This window comes from Papio anubis, chromosome 7 (assembly GCF_008728515.1).
Source record: "Papio anubis isolate 15944 chromosome 7, Panubis1.0, whole genome shotgun sequence".
In the NCBI taxonomy this organism is placed as follows: Eukaryota; Metazoa; Chordata; class Mammalia; order Primates; family Cercopithecidae; genus Papio; species Papio anubis.
The window spans coordinates 83811021-83826817 of NC_044982.1; the positions used below are offsets into that span (position 1 = coordinate 83811021).

General features: G+C 43.4%; 1 protein-coding gene across 1 annotated transcript; it reads left to right on the forward strand.

Moving 5' to 3' along the window:
* The first annotated feature begins 530 nt into the window (after nt 1–530).
* Nucleotides 531–3336, forward strand: LOC101025866 (olfactory receptor 6J1). Its single transcript, XM_021941867.2, has one exon. It carries the CDS (start codon nt 1191–1193, stop codon nt 1941–1943), a length of 753 nt encoding a protein of 250 aa, XP_021797559.2. The 5' UTR covers nt 531–1190; the 3' UTR covers nt 1944–3336.
* Nucleotides 3337–15797: the final 12461 nt, after the last annotated feature.

Genomic DNA, 15797 nt, shown 5'->3' on the forward strand with positions numbered 1-15797 from the left:
AAAGTTTTGATTTTTACATGTAAGTGTTTTGTCCATCTGGAGTGGATGTTAGTGTCTGACATGAGATTGGAAATCAATTTTACTTTTTCCCCTGAGGACAAGCATCAGTACCAGCTTCTTTCACTTCTGACACATATCACTGCTCCACATCTGTGTGGGTCTGTTTCTTGGCTCTGTATGTTGTTCCATGGGTCATTTTTATGTATATTTGTGCCAATACCATCTTGCCTTAATCATTCCAATTTTATAAGTCTTGATATCTGCCAACGCGAGCCCCTTCCCTAACTTTCTTCTTCAGCAATGTCTTCTTGGCTACTCTAGGGCCTTTGCTAATTTACATCTCTCCCCCAAAATGGCATCACAATGGTGTCAGTACAAGTTTATAACTTGTTTTAAAAACACTTTTAAAACCTAATAATAATAAATAAATAATGCTTAAAATAATGCTTTAAAACTTAATCATACATTTTGAATGTTTTGTCATTTATATGTTACTGTAAAATGTAATTTTTCATGGCTACATAATGTATTATTTCTTAAAGGTACCATAATTTGTTTATTTCATCCCCCATTTCTGGATATTAAAGTTGTTGCCAAATTTTCATTATTGTAAAAAATTCTGTGGTGAATATTCTTGTGGCAAAATCTTTTTAACATATCCATGACTACTTCCTCAGGATGGAAGTACAATTTCTGAATTAAGAATTTGCTTAATTTTAAGGTTTTCGATACACATCGCTAAATTATCTTTTGGAAAGTTCGTATGAACTCTGTGACAGTGTAGGTCTCAGGACACCCTCATTAACAGTGTACATTATTATCTTCAAAAACCTTGTCCATTTTGATAGGCAAATAATTGAAAGCCAAGCTAAACTTGGATTACATGTCTAACTGGCAGTCCTCATGTTCTATGTTCATATTTTTCTAGTGAGCACCATGGGGTTTCATACACTGAACACTCTCCTAAGTGTTACCTCCCTTTGTTCTGTTAGAAGAATTGAGCCAGGCCCACCAGGCCCGTGGGGAACTGGACTGCAGCAGTGACTGAGTTTGTTCTGCTGGGGTTTTCCCTGAGCAGGGAGGCGGAGCTGCTGTTCCCGGTGCTCCTGCTGCCCACGTTCCTGCTGACTCTTCTGGGGAACCTGCTCATCATCTCCACTGTGCTGTCCTGCTCCCGCCTCCACACCCCCATGTACTTTTTCTTGTGCAACCTCTCTATCCTGGACATCGTCTTCACCTCAGTCATCTCTCCAAAAGTGTTGGCCAACTTAGGATCTGGAGATAAAACCATCTCCTTTGCCGGATGTATCATCCAGTGCTATTTCTACTTTTCGTTGGGCACAGTTGAGTTCCTCCTGCTGACAGTCATGTCCTATGACCGCTATGCCACCATCTGCTCCCCTCTGAGGTACCCCGCCATCATGAGACCTCCTGTCTGCATTGAGACCGTTGTGTTCTCTTGGGTGGGAGGCTTCCTGTCTGTGCTCTTTCCAACCATCCTCATCTCCCAGCTACCCTTCTGTGGCTCCAACATCATTAACCACTTCTTCTGTGACGGTGGACCCTTGCTGGCCCTGGCCTGTGCAGACACCACTGCCATCGAGCTGATGGATTTTATGCTTTCTTCCATGGTCATCCTCTGCTGCATAGTCCTCGCGGCCTATTCCTCTACATACATCATCTTGACAATAGTGCCCATTCCTTCTGCAAGTGGAAGGAAGAAGGCCTTTAATACCTGCGCTTCCCACCTGACCATAGTCATCATTTCTAGTGGTATCACTGTGTGTATCTTTGTGACTCCCTCCCCGAAAGAATATCTGGAGATCAACAAGATCCCTTCAGTTCTGAGCAGTGTGATGACTCCATTCCTCAATCCCTTTATATGTACTCTGAGGAATGACGCCATGCAGGGAGACCTCAGGGATACGTGCGTCAGGGTTTGAGGAGTTTTAGAAAAGAGGATGAGGGCAGTGCTGAGGAGCAGATTGTCCTCCAACAAAGACCACCAAGGAGGGGCTTGCTCTTCTCCACCATGTATGTATTGTGTAAAGCTCCAGTGTTAGAAAGAGAGGAGCTGCCTTAGTGAAAGAGTGAGCTAGCTATAGTCTACAGTGGAAAGACTGACTGTGGAGACAGAGACTTGAACTCTGGCCTTGGTTTTAACTTTAATCTGTGACCGCAGCTGTGTCACCAGCCATTCTGACTCTCAGTACTCTCAGCTGAAGTGCAACAGGGCTGGACTTGATGATCTCTAAGACCTATCCACAATGAATATTGTAAGAATTGAAGGGCCATGCAGTCTATTTCCTCCTAAAGTCCTAACACGTTTGGCCCCACTTCTTTATGGATCCCGAACACAACTGTTCTATCAGCTTGACACAAAGTCCTTCCTGAACTTCTCTGCACGGACCCTCTTTCTTTCCATCCTCTGCAGGATCTTTTTAGAAATAACCTTCATTATTCTCTAATCCACTATCATATCCTGTAATCCATTTTTTTTCTTAGTGGGCATTTGCAATGATTGTGATGGGTGTATGTCATCTGTGTTATTTAATAATATTGCTTTCTGTAGTAGAACATGTTCATAATATCCAATATGCTTGTGTTCTTATGTAAGACATGGCCCTGTTCCCGTAGCCACTAATGATTGATCCATGGATGGATAATCTGACCGAAGGCATAACCCATCACCTGCAGGGATACTTACGCACCTAAGAGACTGGCCAATGACCTACGACCTGTGTGGCTTGGCTGGACCAGATGAGCTGTGCAAACAGATAACCACTTTTTTGAGAAATTGAAGCAAAAACCACAGAGATTATTCCACACAAGGGCGATGTTTACCCTGGAAGCAGAAATAGGCTTGGCGGCTGGAGTGGCCACTTTGGTGCCAGGTACAAGCTGATGAGTAGTTAGAGGAAACCAGTCTGCCCCTCAGAGAGAATGGAGTTGATGTATAGAGAAAAACACAGAAGAGACAGATGAGAGCCCACTCAGTTGCAGAGGCACAACACAAAGAGCCCTCTTCTCTCATGGCTTCCTAGGCCTGGAGCTGGTAGAGTTTTGATTCCTCTTCCTGGATTTGATGTGTTTTGCCTGTACCTGTAAATCAAATCCCTTTTTATTGAGCCATCTTGAGAAGGTCTTAGATTCTTGTGACCAAAAAGCAGCTTGACTACAAAATTCATTATCTCTCCACCAAGCATAGCTTCTCCCCTTTTCTGGCTCCATACACCTGGAAAGAATCTGTTTTGGGCCAGGTGCGGTGGCTCAAGCCTCTAATCCCAGCACTTTGGGAGGCCGAGACGGGCGGATCACGAGGTCAGGAGATCGAGACCATCCTGGCTAACATGGTGAAACCCCATCTCTACTAAAAATAAAAAATCCAGTCGGGTGAGGTGGTGGGCGCCAGGGTCCCAGTTACATTGGGAGGCTGGGAGGCAGGAGAATGGCTCGGAACCTGAGGCAGTGGATGCAGTGAGCCTGAGTCGGCGCCACTGCACTCCAGCCTGGGTGAGTTAGCAGAGCGGTGACTCCATCTCAAAAAAAAAAAAAAGAAAATAAAAGAATCTGTTTTGTTTTGTTTTTGTTTGAGATGGAGTCTCATTGACACCCAGGATGGAAGCAGTGCCCACCCTCTGCCTCCTAGGTTCAAGTGATTCTCCTGCCTCAGCCTCCTGGGTAGCTGGGACCACAGGCACGTGCCACCATGCCCGGATAATTTTTGTATTTTTAGTAGAGATTGGGTTTCACTGTGTTAGCCAGGATGGTCTCGATCTCCTGACCTCATGATCCGCCCACCTCAGTCTCCCAAAGTGCTGGGATTACAGGCATGAGCCACTGCGCCCAGCCAAGAATGTGTTTTTAACTGCACTCCTAGTCTGAATTCTTGGTGCCCAAACACTGCCTGGGATGCTTAACTGGCCCCCCTCTGGGCCTATGGTTCAGCTCAGTGCAAACCAGCTTTTCTATGTCATCAGAATCTCTGAGGCTTAATTTCTTGTCCTGCTTGGCCACCAGTGCTGCAGCATCCAGTTTGCTAAATTAACCCCTATGCTCTGCGTGGAACTGGTCAGAAGGACATATGCATACCTCAGGAACTGCTGCAGAGTTCTGTGGACATAAATGAAGACCACTCAAATGAGCACAGATACCACTTATTCAGAGCTGGCTATATCAGGGGAGTCAGCCACCATCATTTGCCTTTGGCAGAGAGTCAAAGGCAGGCAGGTGAGTGGAAAGCTTCATAGAAAAAACAGGGACGGTCCGGGTATTCACTGACTGGAGGGTTTTGGCATGGGGAGCTGGAGGTGAGCTAACTAGAAGCAGGACATCTTAGGGGATTGGTTTGGGAAGCATATTTGGCTTTCTCTGATTGGTCTTGAATTGGAAAGAAGTGTGGAAGGGGAGGGGGCTTCAGAAATCAGGAAAGTGGGCAGTCACGAACAAGTCTTGTCCATTCTGGGCCAAGTGCTTCAGAGGTTTGGTTGTGGTTTGGCTTCCCTCGAGGGTCCCTTTGGAGTTTCTGAGTCAGAGTTCTGTTGTCATATATGATCTGGCTGTTGTCCACTTTTATATTCAGTCTCTCAGTTCTTACAACCTTGAAATTTCATATAACATTTTAAAGTCTAAGCAGAAGGACAGTCCTCCCAAAGTGGAAAACCAGATCCCGTGAGAACAGATGATGAAAGGTGAGCTCAGGTAAATGGAGCGTTGTTGGGGGTTTGCAGGCCAGGAATGGGAGCTGTAGAAACTGAGGATGTCTTGCATGTGCCAAAGACTCTGCTTCTTTGAGTGGACCCCAAGCCCCAAGATTTAGACTCTTTGGCTAGTAGGGCTTGTGAGGACACCTTGTGCCTCTAGAGGAAGCCCACTGTTACCGTACATCTGGCAAAGCAGTTAGACTGTGAGGCCCAGTCTTCTGTGGAGACTTCTATGAGTCTCTAGGATCAGATTAGGGGAGAGGAAGAAGCTAGACTTCGGTGTTTCCCTGTGTAGGACTCTGAGATGGCCTCAGAACCCATGCTCTCTCTATGTCTCCAGCAATGTTTCACTGAAAACATTTGGGGACTCATAGACTCTCTCAGAAGTCTTTCAAACCACTGACCAAAAGCTTCTAAGTTTGGATTTAAAACCAGCAACATACGTCCAAGTTTCCGCTGGTGAACCCTTAGCCTAGCAGTTCCATTCTCAGCCCACAGCAAACACTTCCTTCTTATAGGCCTTTCCATGCCTTGTGGGGTTGGTGTGTTTGTCTGTCTTTGTCAGGGGTGGCAAATACTTGAGTCTCACAGTACCAAATATGTTAGCCGTGGAAGGCATCTGAGCTACCAGAGACGAATCCATACGGGTGTGCAGCAACCTCAAGTCTTGCCTCCTCAGAAGAAAGAATTTGACTGAGGGGCATACGATGGAAAAAGAGACCATGGGAAGTTTCAGAACAGGGGTGGAAGTTTATTTTAAAAGGCTTTAGAACAGCAAAGAGAGGAAAGTATGCTTGGAAGAGACCCAAGCGGGCACCAAGGTAAAGTGCAGTGTGTAACCTTGATCCTAGGACTTTATAGGCTGGCCCCTTTCCCATGATTCTTCCCTTAGGGTGTGCTGCCTGCATGTGCAATGCCCCCCTTACTCTTGGGAAGTGAGCATACACAGCGTGTTTAGGAAGTTGTACCCATGCCCATCTGAGGCTTTCTTCCCTTTTCCGGTGGAGTGTCCCTGGAAGGTCATACTCCGCCATTTTGTCTCTTAATGTGCATGCCCAGAAAGTTGCTTCTTCCTGGCATCTGCATTCAATTAACACTTTAGTGCAACAGGTGTGAACCCTCAGGATAATGGCCTCTCCCTGGCTGCCAATTTATCACTTTTAGAGAGGCAATGTGACAAACGCCGAACCATCACCTGACATTCCCAGTGGGTGGGGGATAGCCCTCTCCTGCCCTGCTCATGCCTAACTACCTGTAACATCTTCCCCAAGAAATAGCAAATCCCTTTCAGTGCAGACGATTGGATGATATTAGTTTGGGGGTCTCCTACCCTTTCTCCCAGAAACCTACATCAGTGTTTCACACACCAGATATGCTAAGTATTTACTAAATAAAGTGAAAATATGTGCAGTTTAGCAAGAGTCCTTTTTGAAAATGTAAATTTTAGCTTGGATTTGGGTTGGAGTATTCCCACTAAATAAAGCAGTTCAGCCCCTTAGAAAGGAGGAAGAAGCCTGCAGGCACCGGGAGGACCCCCTGAGGGGCAGTGAGCATCAGGAAATGAAAATGGGTTCAGATACAGGGAAAGGGGCACGAGGGCAAAGTTCATCGGCTTGCACACTTTGCCTTAGCTGTCTGTATTTGCTCCCACTTCTACACTCATTCTAGTTCCAAGACCAAACGGGAGGTAGCTTCTGCTGTAAACTTCTTAGAAAACAGAGGCTTCAAGATGGCCAGTGGTCCAGTCCCAGAAAGTCTGGGGATTGGGGGAGCATGTCAAAGTGTCACAGACCTCTCTAGTCTATGACATGATTTTTATTCTTTAATATATCTGTGGCCTCCACAGCCTGCATCTGCCTGTGGCCTTCATTTACTCTCCCAGTGGCTCCAGAGAGTTTCTCCAGGATGCAGCTGGCAGAATCTAGGCGGCCGGGGGTGGCCTTGGCTTCTGAAGGTATGCAAGGGGGTCTGGCACTCTGTAACTGTTGGGAAATAGAATTAAAAACAAAATCTATCCCCAGCTCAGAAAACTGGCCCACACAGGTTGAAAAGAAATAAAACAGTTTTATTATTGAATAAGCATTGAACCAGAATATAATGCTCATCACAGGCAATCTTCTAAAAAGATTGCAAAGACAGAAATAAACGTCACCCTTTTATAAAGACATACTAATAAAATTAATTGCATACCTTTTCTCAAGATAAATAACTAATCCTCAAGTAAAAGGACTTGACAACCCCACTTGTCACACACAGTTTGTCCTCAGTTCACTTGGTAATTGGGGTGAATCATCTGTTCTATCTAATTGGCTTTATCCAAAGGAAAAATAAACTTTACATATCTTTGTAACAGGAGGTAATTTAGGAGCAAGAGGTTCTGAAGTTAGGTTCCTCCCCTCCCGCCAGGACTGGGAATAGAGGTGCTATCTTCCTTGATGATTCCAAAGAGATATTTCCCAGGTCCTTAAGAAAGACATTCCTGGGTTGTAATGCTGTTCAGAGGATTAGTTACCATTTAAAAAGATTTATTTATAGTTCAAAGAGACAGAGAAAGAACTCATAAATTTTTTGAGGTAACTGCATAAGGAAAGGGAAGAGGGAGAACTTTCTTCCCTTATTTTCAACAGAGAGAAATAAGCCACTTATTTTGAATTTGCACTTGCCGTTACATAGCCCTGAGGCTTGGCGGAGGGGCGGTAGACATTCTGCTAATGCTCTTTGCGTCCGCCTGCTTTGCCAATTTAGGTGTATGTTCGTGCAGGACCCCTACAAAACAAGGTGAGCAGACCTGATTCCCATCTGAGGGGGTGCATTCCTGAAACTGACATCATAGGTGTAAACCGAAGTTAGAATCAATTTTTGAAAACTTTTTTGTTTTTAATATTTTTAATTATGAAAATCCACATTCATTGTAAAATCTCAGTACAGAAGTGTATAAAGTAAAACGTGAAAAGTCCTGCCAGCCAATTCTATTCTGTAGCAGTCAACATTGTTAGTGAAACATATATATACATATATATATATATTTTTTGAGACAGAGTCTCGCTCTGTCACCCAGGCTGGGGTGCAGTGGCACGATCTTGGCTCACTGCAACCTCTGCCTCCCGGGTTCAAGCAATTCTCCTGCCTCAGCCTCCTGAGTAGTGGGGATTACAGGTGTGAGCCACCACCCCTGGCCTAGTTAAACATATTTTATGCTTAGAATATATTAGAACATATATATATATTCATTCATATTCACACATATAACTTTTACTTTACAAAACAGAAGGCATTATATGAATTGTCTGCAACTTGAGTTTTAAAATCTTTCCATGTAAATACTGTCAACAGAAAGAGTCAAACTGTAGAATAATTGAAGAGATTTATTCTGAGCCAAATGTGAGTGACCATGGCCCATGACACAGCCCTAGGAGATCCTGATGACATATGCCCAAGGTGGTCAGACTACAGCTTGTTTTTATACATTTTAGGGAGACCTAAGACATCAACCAATACATGTAAGATGTACCTTGGTTTGATCTGGAAAGGTGGGACAACTCAAAGCAGGGAGGGTGTTGAGGGTGGAGAGAGTAAGGGGGGGGGGACAAGGAAGGGCTTCCATGTCAAAGGTGAATTCAAAGATTTTCTGATTAGCAATTGGCCGACAGTTTATCTAAAGCCCTGGAATTAATAAATGGGAGTGTCTGGGTTCAGATGGGTTGTGGAGACCAAGGTTCTTATTATGTAGATGAAGTCTTCAGGTAGCAGGGTTCAGAGAGAACAGAACCTGTTTCTTATCAGGCTTAAAGAGACAGTTTTGCAGGGTTATTTCAAAATATGTTAAAGCAATATATTTTGGAGCAAAATACTTTGGTTTCTTCCAGGGCCTGCTATCTGTCATATTGGTATCTTATTGCTACCAAGAATCTGTGCTGTCTTAATGTATAAGACTGTTTTAATGTTAATGCTGGTCAGCTGTGCCTGAATTCCAAAGGCAGGAAGGTTTAATGTGGCATGTCTGACAACCCATTCTCATCATGGCCTGAACTAGTATTTCAAGTTTACTTTAGAATGCCCTTGGTCGAGAGGAGGGGTCCATTTAGTTGGTTCAGGGTGCTTAGAATTTTATTTTTGGCTTACCATACCCATAAAATTATATAATTCATTTTTGGATGTCACTTTTATAACCAATGAAGACACATCTCTTCTATTTTGTTACTGGTGCTAAATTTTTTTTAGCATAAATTCCTGCTATTAGGACTCATGGCTAATAGTGTATGACCATTTTAAATTTCAGTAATTATTTTGATAAATTCTGCCAAGTTGTCTCCAAAAGTGTGACAACAATTTCCTCTCCCACCAACATTGTATAAAAATATCCATCTTCTTCACTATTGCCATTACTAGCTATTGTCAATCTTTAAAATTTTTGTCAACCTGCATGTAAAAATAGTATCTTATTATTGTTATGTACTTCTTCTATTGCTAGTGAGGTTGAGTATCTTCTCATATGTTCATTGGTCATTTTTTTTTTTTTTTTGAGACAGAGTTTTGCTCTTGTCATCCAGGCCAGAGTACAATGGCACGATCTCAGCTCACTGCAACCTCTGCCTCCCGAGTTCAAGCAATTCTCTTGCCTCAGTCACCCGAGTAGCTGGGATTACAGGCGTTCACCACCACGCTCAGCTAATTTTTGTATTTTTAGTAGAGATGGGGTTTCTCCATGTTGGCCAGGCTGGTCTTAACTTCCTGACCTCAGCTGATCCACCCACCTTGGCCTCTCAAAGTGCTGGGATTACAGGCATGAGCCACCACACCTGACCTCATTTTTTTTTTTTTTTTCAAGATGGAGTTTTGCTCTTGTCATCCAGGCTGGAATGCAATGGCATGATCTCAGCTCACTGCAACCTCTGCATCCCGGGTTCAAGTGATTCTCCTACCTCAGTTTCCTGAGTAGCTGGGATTACAGGCACCTGCCACCACACCTGGCTAATTTTTGTATTTTTAGTAGAGACAAGGTTTCACCATGTTAGCCAGGCTGGTCTCGAACTCCTGACCTCAGGTGATCCATCCACCGTGGCCTCCCAAAGTGCTGGGATTATAGGCATGAGCCCCTGGGCCTGGCTTCATTGGTCATTTGTACACTTGATTTTAGCCAAAAGGCCGAGAAGCGATCATTCACTGGTCATTTGTATATCTTCTTCTGTAAATTACTTACTCATATTTCTTGCCACGTACACAAAAATAAAACATTTATTTTTCTGCTGGGTTGCTTTTCCTTTTCTGATCACTTGTTATAAACTATTCTCATTGCTTATCAAAAAGCTTTATTTTGCCGGGCATGGTGGCTCATGCCTGTAATCCCAGTACTTTGGGAGGCCGAGGAGGGTGGAATACCTGAGGTCAGGAGTTCAAGACCAGCCTGGCCAACATGGAAAAACCCTGTCTCTACTAAAAATACCAAAAAATTAGCCATGCAGGGTGGCGTATGCCTGTAATCCCAGCTACTGAAGAAGCTGAGGCAAGATAATTGCTTGAACCTGGGAGGTGGAGGTTGCAGTGAGCCGAGATTGCACCACTGCACCCTAGCCTGGGTGATAGAGTAAGACTCTGTCTCAAAAAAAAAAAAAACACAAAAAACAAAAGCTTCATTTTGCACACCCTTCAATCCTGCAATCTTACCTCAAGGAAGGAAATAATTGGTCAAATATGCAAATATGTACGTACAAGGCATTTAGCGTATGTTGTTTATAACATACAAATATTTGGAAGCAATTTAAAATCCAAGAATAGAGAAGCAGATAAATGAATTATAGTAAATCCGCACAATGGAAGAAGATGCAACAATTAAAAATGATGATATATTTCTATGGATTCTATATTTATTGGTGTAGAAAGAGATTTATAACAATAAAGTTAAAAATTTTTATAAAGCACTTTGTTAGTATGCTCTCATTCTGGCAAATATATATTTATATACACAATAACATATATATCATCTGAAAGAATATATTCCAATGTATTTAAAATGGTTATTTTTGGGTAGTATAACTAGATTTTTTAAAAAGTGTTTTTAATTTTGTCCTATTTTTGTACAATTAAAAATTTTTGTTTACATTTAAATAAAGGAAAAATATTCTCAGAATTGAACCCAACACTCAAATCAGGTTACAGTGAAACCATTGAGTCCCCCAATCAATGCAGGGAATGAGACCTAGCTTTCCATTAGCTTTTGGGGCAGCTTCATTTCTTTACTGCCAGAAACAGAGATTCTAGCCCACTAAAACTTTCACAATGGTTTAATCTTTTCACATTAACTGCCATTGCTTTACTAGTTTGGTTCATTTTTTCTATCTTTTTTTTTTTTTTGGAGACAGCATCTCACTATATTGCCCAGGCTATGGTGCAGTGGCTATTCACAGGCACAATCGCAGAGCACTGCAGCCTGGAACTCCTGGGCTCAAGGAATCCTTCTGCTTCAGCCTCCCAAGTAGCTGGGACTGAAAGTGCACTCCACCATGCCGAGCGAGGTTCTTTTTTTTTTTTTTTTTTCTTTTTTTGTAGAGACAGGGTCTTACTCTGCTGCTCAGGCTGGAGTGCAGTGGCACTCCATAGCTTTATAGCTCACTGCAGCCTTGAACTTCTGGGCTCAAGCAATCCTCCTGCCTCAGCCTCCCGAGTGGCTAGGACTACAATCACATGCCACTAGTCCCAGGTAAATAAAATTTTTTTTTTTTTTTTTTTTTAGTCTTGCCATATTGCTCAGGCTGGTCTTGAACTCCTGGGCTCAAGTGATCCTCCTGCCTCCTGCCTCAGTCCCCTAAAGTGCTGGGATTACAGGCGTGAGCCACCACACTCGGCCAAGGTTCATTTTTTTCATGTGAAAGAATTGACATTCATCTCTGCCCACAGTTTGATCATGTCAGGAAACAACCTGTGCAGCCGCTTTCTGATTGCTAAAGCCTCTTCATTCTTCCTCAGCAGGATCCTTTGAGATACAACTGAAACTTCATGTTTCAGAATGCCCTGTCCCTTTTATCCACTCTAGATAATTTTCCTTGGGACATTCTGAAATCTGACTTCCTGAAATCTATAAAAATTACATCTGACAATCTTTTTTCAACATTCTAGTAAACACAATTGTGAGTAGAGCAAGCATTTACTAGGTGCTCTACGTCTGGCAGAAAGAGACTCAGGTTAGTGTCCTGATTCTTGGAGACCTCTGGCACTACTGTAACTTGCTTTTGATGTTTTGCAGTCTGAATGAAGAAAGCAGCATCTGTGTCCTCCAATTATCTTAGTATCTGTTCCTGTTTGTTTCTCCTTTTATCCCCAACCAAACATTTCCATCTTCAGTTCTGTGGTTTCCTTTTTGACATACACGCTATTGTTGAGTGCCTTCAACTAGATTCACTTCCTCTGAACAGCGTTATCTTTCCACGGTCTCCTCCAGTCATGGGGTCCACATGATTGACTTATTTATCCTGTCATAAAATTCAAGTGCCTTTCCCACTCTGGTCTTCTGTAATACAGCCAGCACTCCCCAGACTTTAGGATTTTGATAATATTAATTACAAATACAGGAAAAACTTCCAAAATTGGTATGTTTGGAAACAAAAAATGACATTCCCTCTCACCCCCCAAAAATCATAGAGTATCAGCATCTTTTTATAAAATAACAATACTTTAATCCTGAAAAGGTTAGAAAGGATATCATTTCAGAATTTAAAAATACTAAAAAGAAAAGGCACTATTTTGTTATGAACCAGAAACACTTTATCATGGGCCAGCTCCAGTCTGCATATCTATGTAGGAAGCCACTGCTATAATATATGGTTTTACAGTTACATTCGGCTCACGCCTGTAATCTCCTTGAAAATTTTAGAAAGTACATGATGCCCAGTTTTTGTGTTAGTTACCTCATAATTTATCAGAGGCCCATAAATCTACCCTAAGTTGTGAGCCCTCTCAAAAATTCTGTTCCCAGACACTACACATGTTGTCAGCTGGTCAAACTGAGAAGATGAAACTATCACCTGTAACGCCATATCCTTCGGAATCCTCTTCAGCCACTAGCATGTCCCAGGTTTCTTCTGGTTGTGTATAATTTGACCTCATATTGCTATAGTTTGGATATTTGACTCTTCAAATCTCATGTTGAAATTTGATCCCCAATGGTGCCTAATGGGAGGTGTCTGGGTCATGGGGCAGATTCCTCACGAATGGCTTGGTGCTGTCCGTGTGGTTATGAGTGAGTTCTTGCTCTAGTAGTGCCTGGGAGAGATTGTTAAAACAAGCCTGGCACCTCACTTGTCTCTCTCTTGCCTGCGCTGTCTTGTCCTGTGATCTCTGCACACTCCAGTTCCCCTCACCCTTCCACCTTGAGTGGAAGCTTCCTGAGGCCCTCACCAGAAGCAGAGGCTGATGCCATGCTTCTTGTACAGCCTACTGAACTGACAGGTTTTCTTTTCTTCATAAATTACCCAGCCTCAAGTATTCTTTATAGCAACACAAACAGAGTAAGACACACATATACCAACTAACATATGTGGTTGCTGAATTATCACAAACTCTCCATCAGGCCTCAGAATACTCCAGTAGGAAGGAGCACCAACCACCAGTAAGGTGAGGTCTGCAGATCTCCTAGGACTTTAGCAGAGTCACCATCCAAGGGAATGGGGTCCTCGGTGGCATGGGGGAACAGACTGTGCACCTGCTGACATCTGCTAATCGTCCTTAGTATTCTGTCCAGGAATGAGGATTGTCTTTCCTCCTTAACCCTAGTGAAGAGTGATATTTAGTAGGACGATGACAAGGATCTTTCAAGCATAACAATGCTGAACTTATGCTATGAAAAACAGTCAATATTATAATAGCAAGGGAGGAGATGGTTTATCTTGAGATATTTCACTAGGATGGGGTTGAGACAGACCCTCGGAATCTCAAGTGTCTTTCTTGTTTCTGCAAGATAGACCAGGACCCTGAGGAAGGACAGAAAAGGAAGGGAGACTGAGAGAAAGGACCCTCCAGACCTCATCCAAGGACTCTGTATGAATTGAAAAGTCACAAAATGAGAAAAAATGTTGTGTACCATTCATTGGACATTGTATTTGTTATCAGTTAAGAGTAGGAGTCTTAGGCCGGGCGCGGTGGCTCACACCTGTAATCCCAACACTTTGGGAGGCCAAGGCGGGTGGATCGCCTGAGGTCAGGAGTTTGAGACCAGCCTGATCAATATGGTGAAACCCCGTTTCTACTAAAAATACAAAAATTAACTGAGCATGGTGGTGTGTGCCTGTAGTCCCAGTTACTCAGGAGGCTGAGGCAGGAGAATTGCTTGGACCCGGGAGGCAGAGGTTTCAGTGAGCTGAGATTACGCCATTGCACTCCAGCCTGGGCGACAAAGCGACACTCCATCTCAAAAAAAAAAAAAAAAAAAAAAGTAGGAGTCTCTTCTCTCTGGCCATGAACTGTACCTGCAGGGTCATGGATCAGAGTAGAAAGAGGTATTCATCAAGATTTCACCACCCTTTTGGCAATGAAACCAGACTACATTTTTAGCACACATACTTTGGTGTCTATACTGAGGAGGAAGTTAAATTTAGCACATTTCCCACTAGTCGCTGAACACTGCAGTACCTCCTGGGTCTTAAGTTCAGTCACAGTCCTTAATGTCTATCTGTGGAATCTCTCCTTTTAAACTGCTAGGCATTTGAGGAGTCTGGATTTACGGTTTGAACTGTCACCCTAAATCCTTAGTGCCCACCCGGAAACTGTGCTGACTGGGTGGAATGTTCATAGTAATTTCTTAGTCCCACCTAGTGGAATGTTAGGAATGTTTCTGTCAGATGGGGTGCGTGTCTGCGCGCTGGCTTGTGTCCATGCGTGCAGACCATGTAGTATAAACAGGGCACTCTGGGTGACCTTTCTCAGACTCTTCTTGCATCTGCTCCTGAAGAATGTGTTTGCCTCGTGTTGAGTTGGAAAAAGCAGATCAGCACATGTGCTACCTCCAAAAACAAAGTGATTCTGGAGCAAGCAGAATGAACTCTCAGGGGCACAGGCCCTCCTCTACCCAGCCTTCTGGGTCAAATGTCAGAGACAGAGTCCCTTAGACCAGTTCCTGAGACACAGGGCACCAGAATCTCCTAGGAATGTGTTTAAATGCAGATTTCATGGTCGGACTTCATTCAGGTTAACCAAATCAAACTCTGGGGAATACAGCTCAGGAATCTCTATTTAAAAAAAATACCCCCAGGTTGTTTTGTTATGTGACTGGGTTTGGTAACTACTGCCTCACTTGGCCCATTCTTCAAGAGGGTGGTAGGGTCATGCAGCGTTGATATTAAGTCTTTTAGATTTCACCTCCTAAGCATCTTTTGAATCTTTCCCCTCTCTGTGTCCATCAGCCCCTAGCCAAGTCCAAACTACCAGCAACTCTGGTATGGACCACTGCAGCAGCCTCAAAGTTCTCATTCCCCTCTCACCTGAATTCCACAGAGCAGCCAGAATGGCTGTTTCAATCTCAGGCTGCTTCTGTCACACTCCCTACCCCACCCTGACCCTCATTCATTTCCTTCCATTGCTTTTTAGAATGAACACAACATTCTTCATGTGGCCAGAGGATCTGCTGAGCTGGTCCCTACTGATCTCACCAGACTTCTCTCCCAGCCACCTGCCTGTGCAGTCGCCCCTCTCTCCAGACATTCCTTCCCCTTTCCCTGGTCCTGCCTTCAGGCACAGCTGCCATCACTTCTGCAGGAGGTTTTCTCAATTCTCATGGGTAGCACTTTAGCAATTTTACATTGATTTACATAATATTTTGACTAGATGCATCTCTCTGAGCGAACTGGAATTTCTCACAAAGGCAGAGACTATCTGTTTCTTCACTATTGTAGCCGTAGTGGTTGGCATTTAGTAAGCTCTAAATACCTGCCTTCTCCTCCCTATAACAATCCTCAGAGAAGACACAGGGTCCTGAGATGGATCAGAAGTTTGTAATTATATTCAGGAGGAGTTCTATCTATTCATTCATCATGACATGTGCAGTATCATGTGCCTTTTAAAAAAGTTATTTTTAATACTTTTTCAATCAGCCTATGCACATGGAAT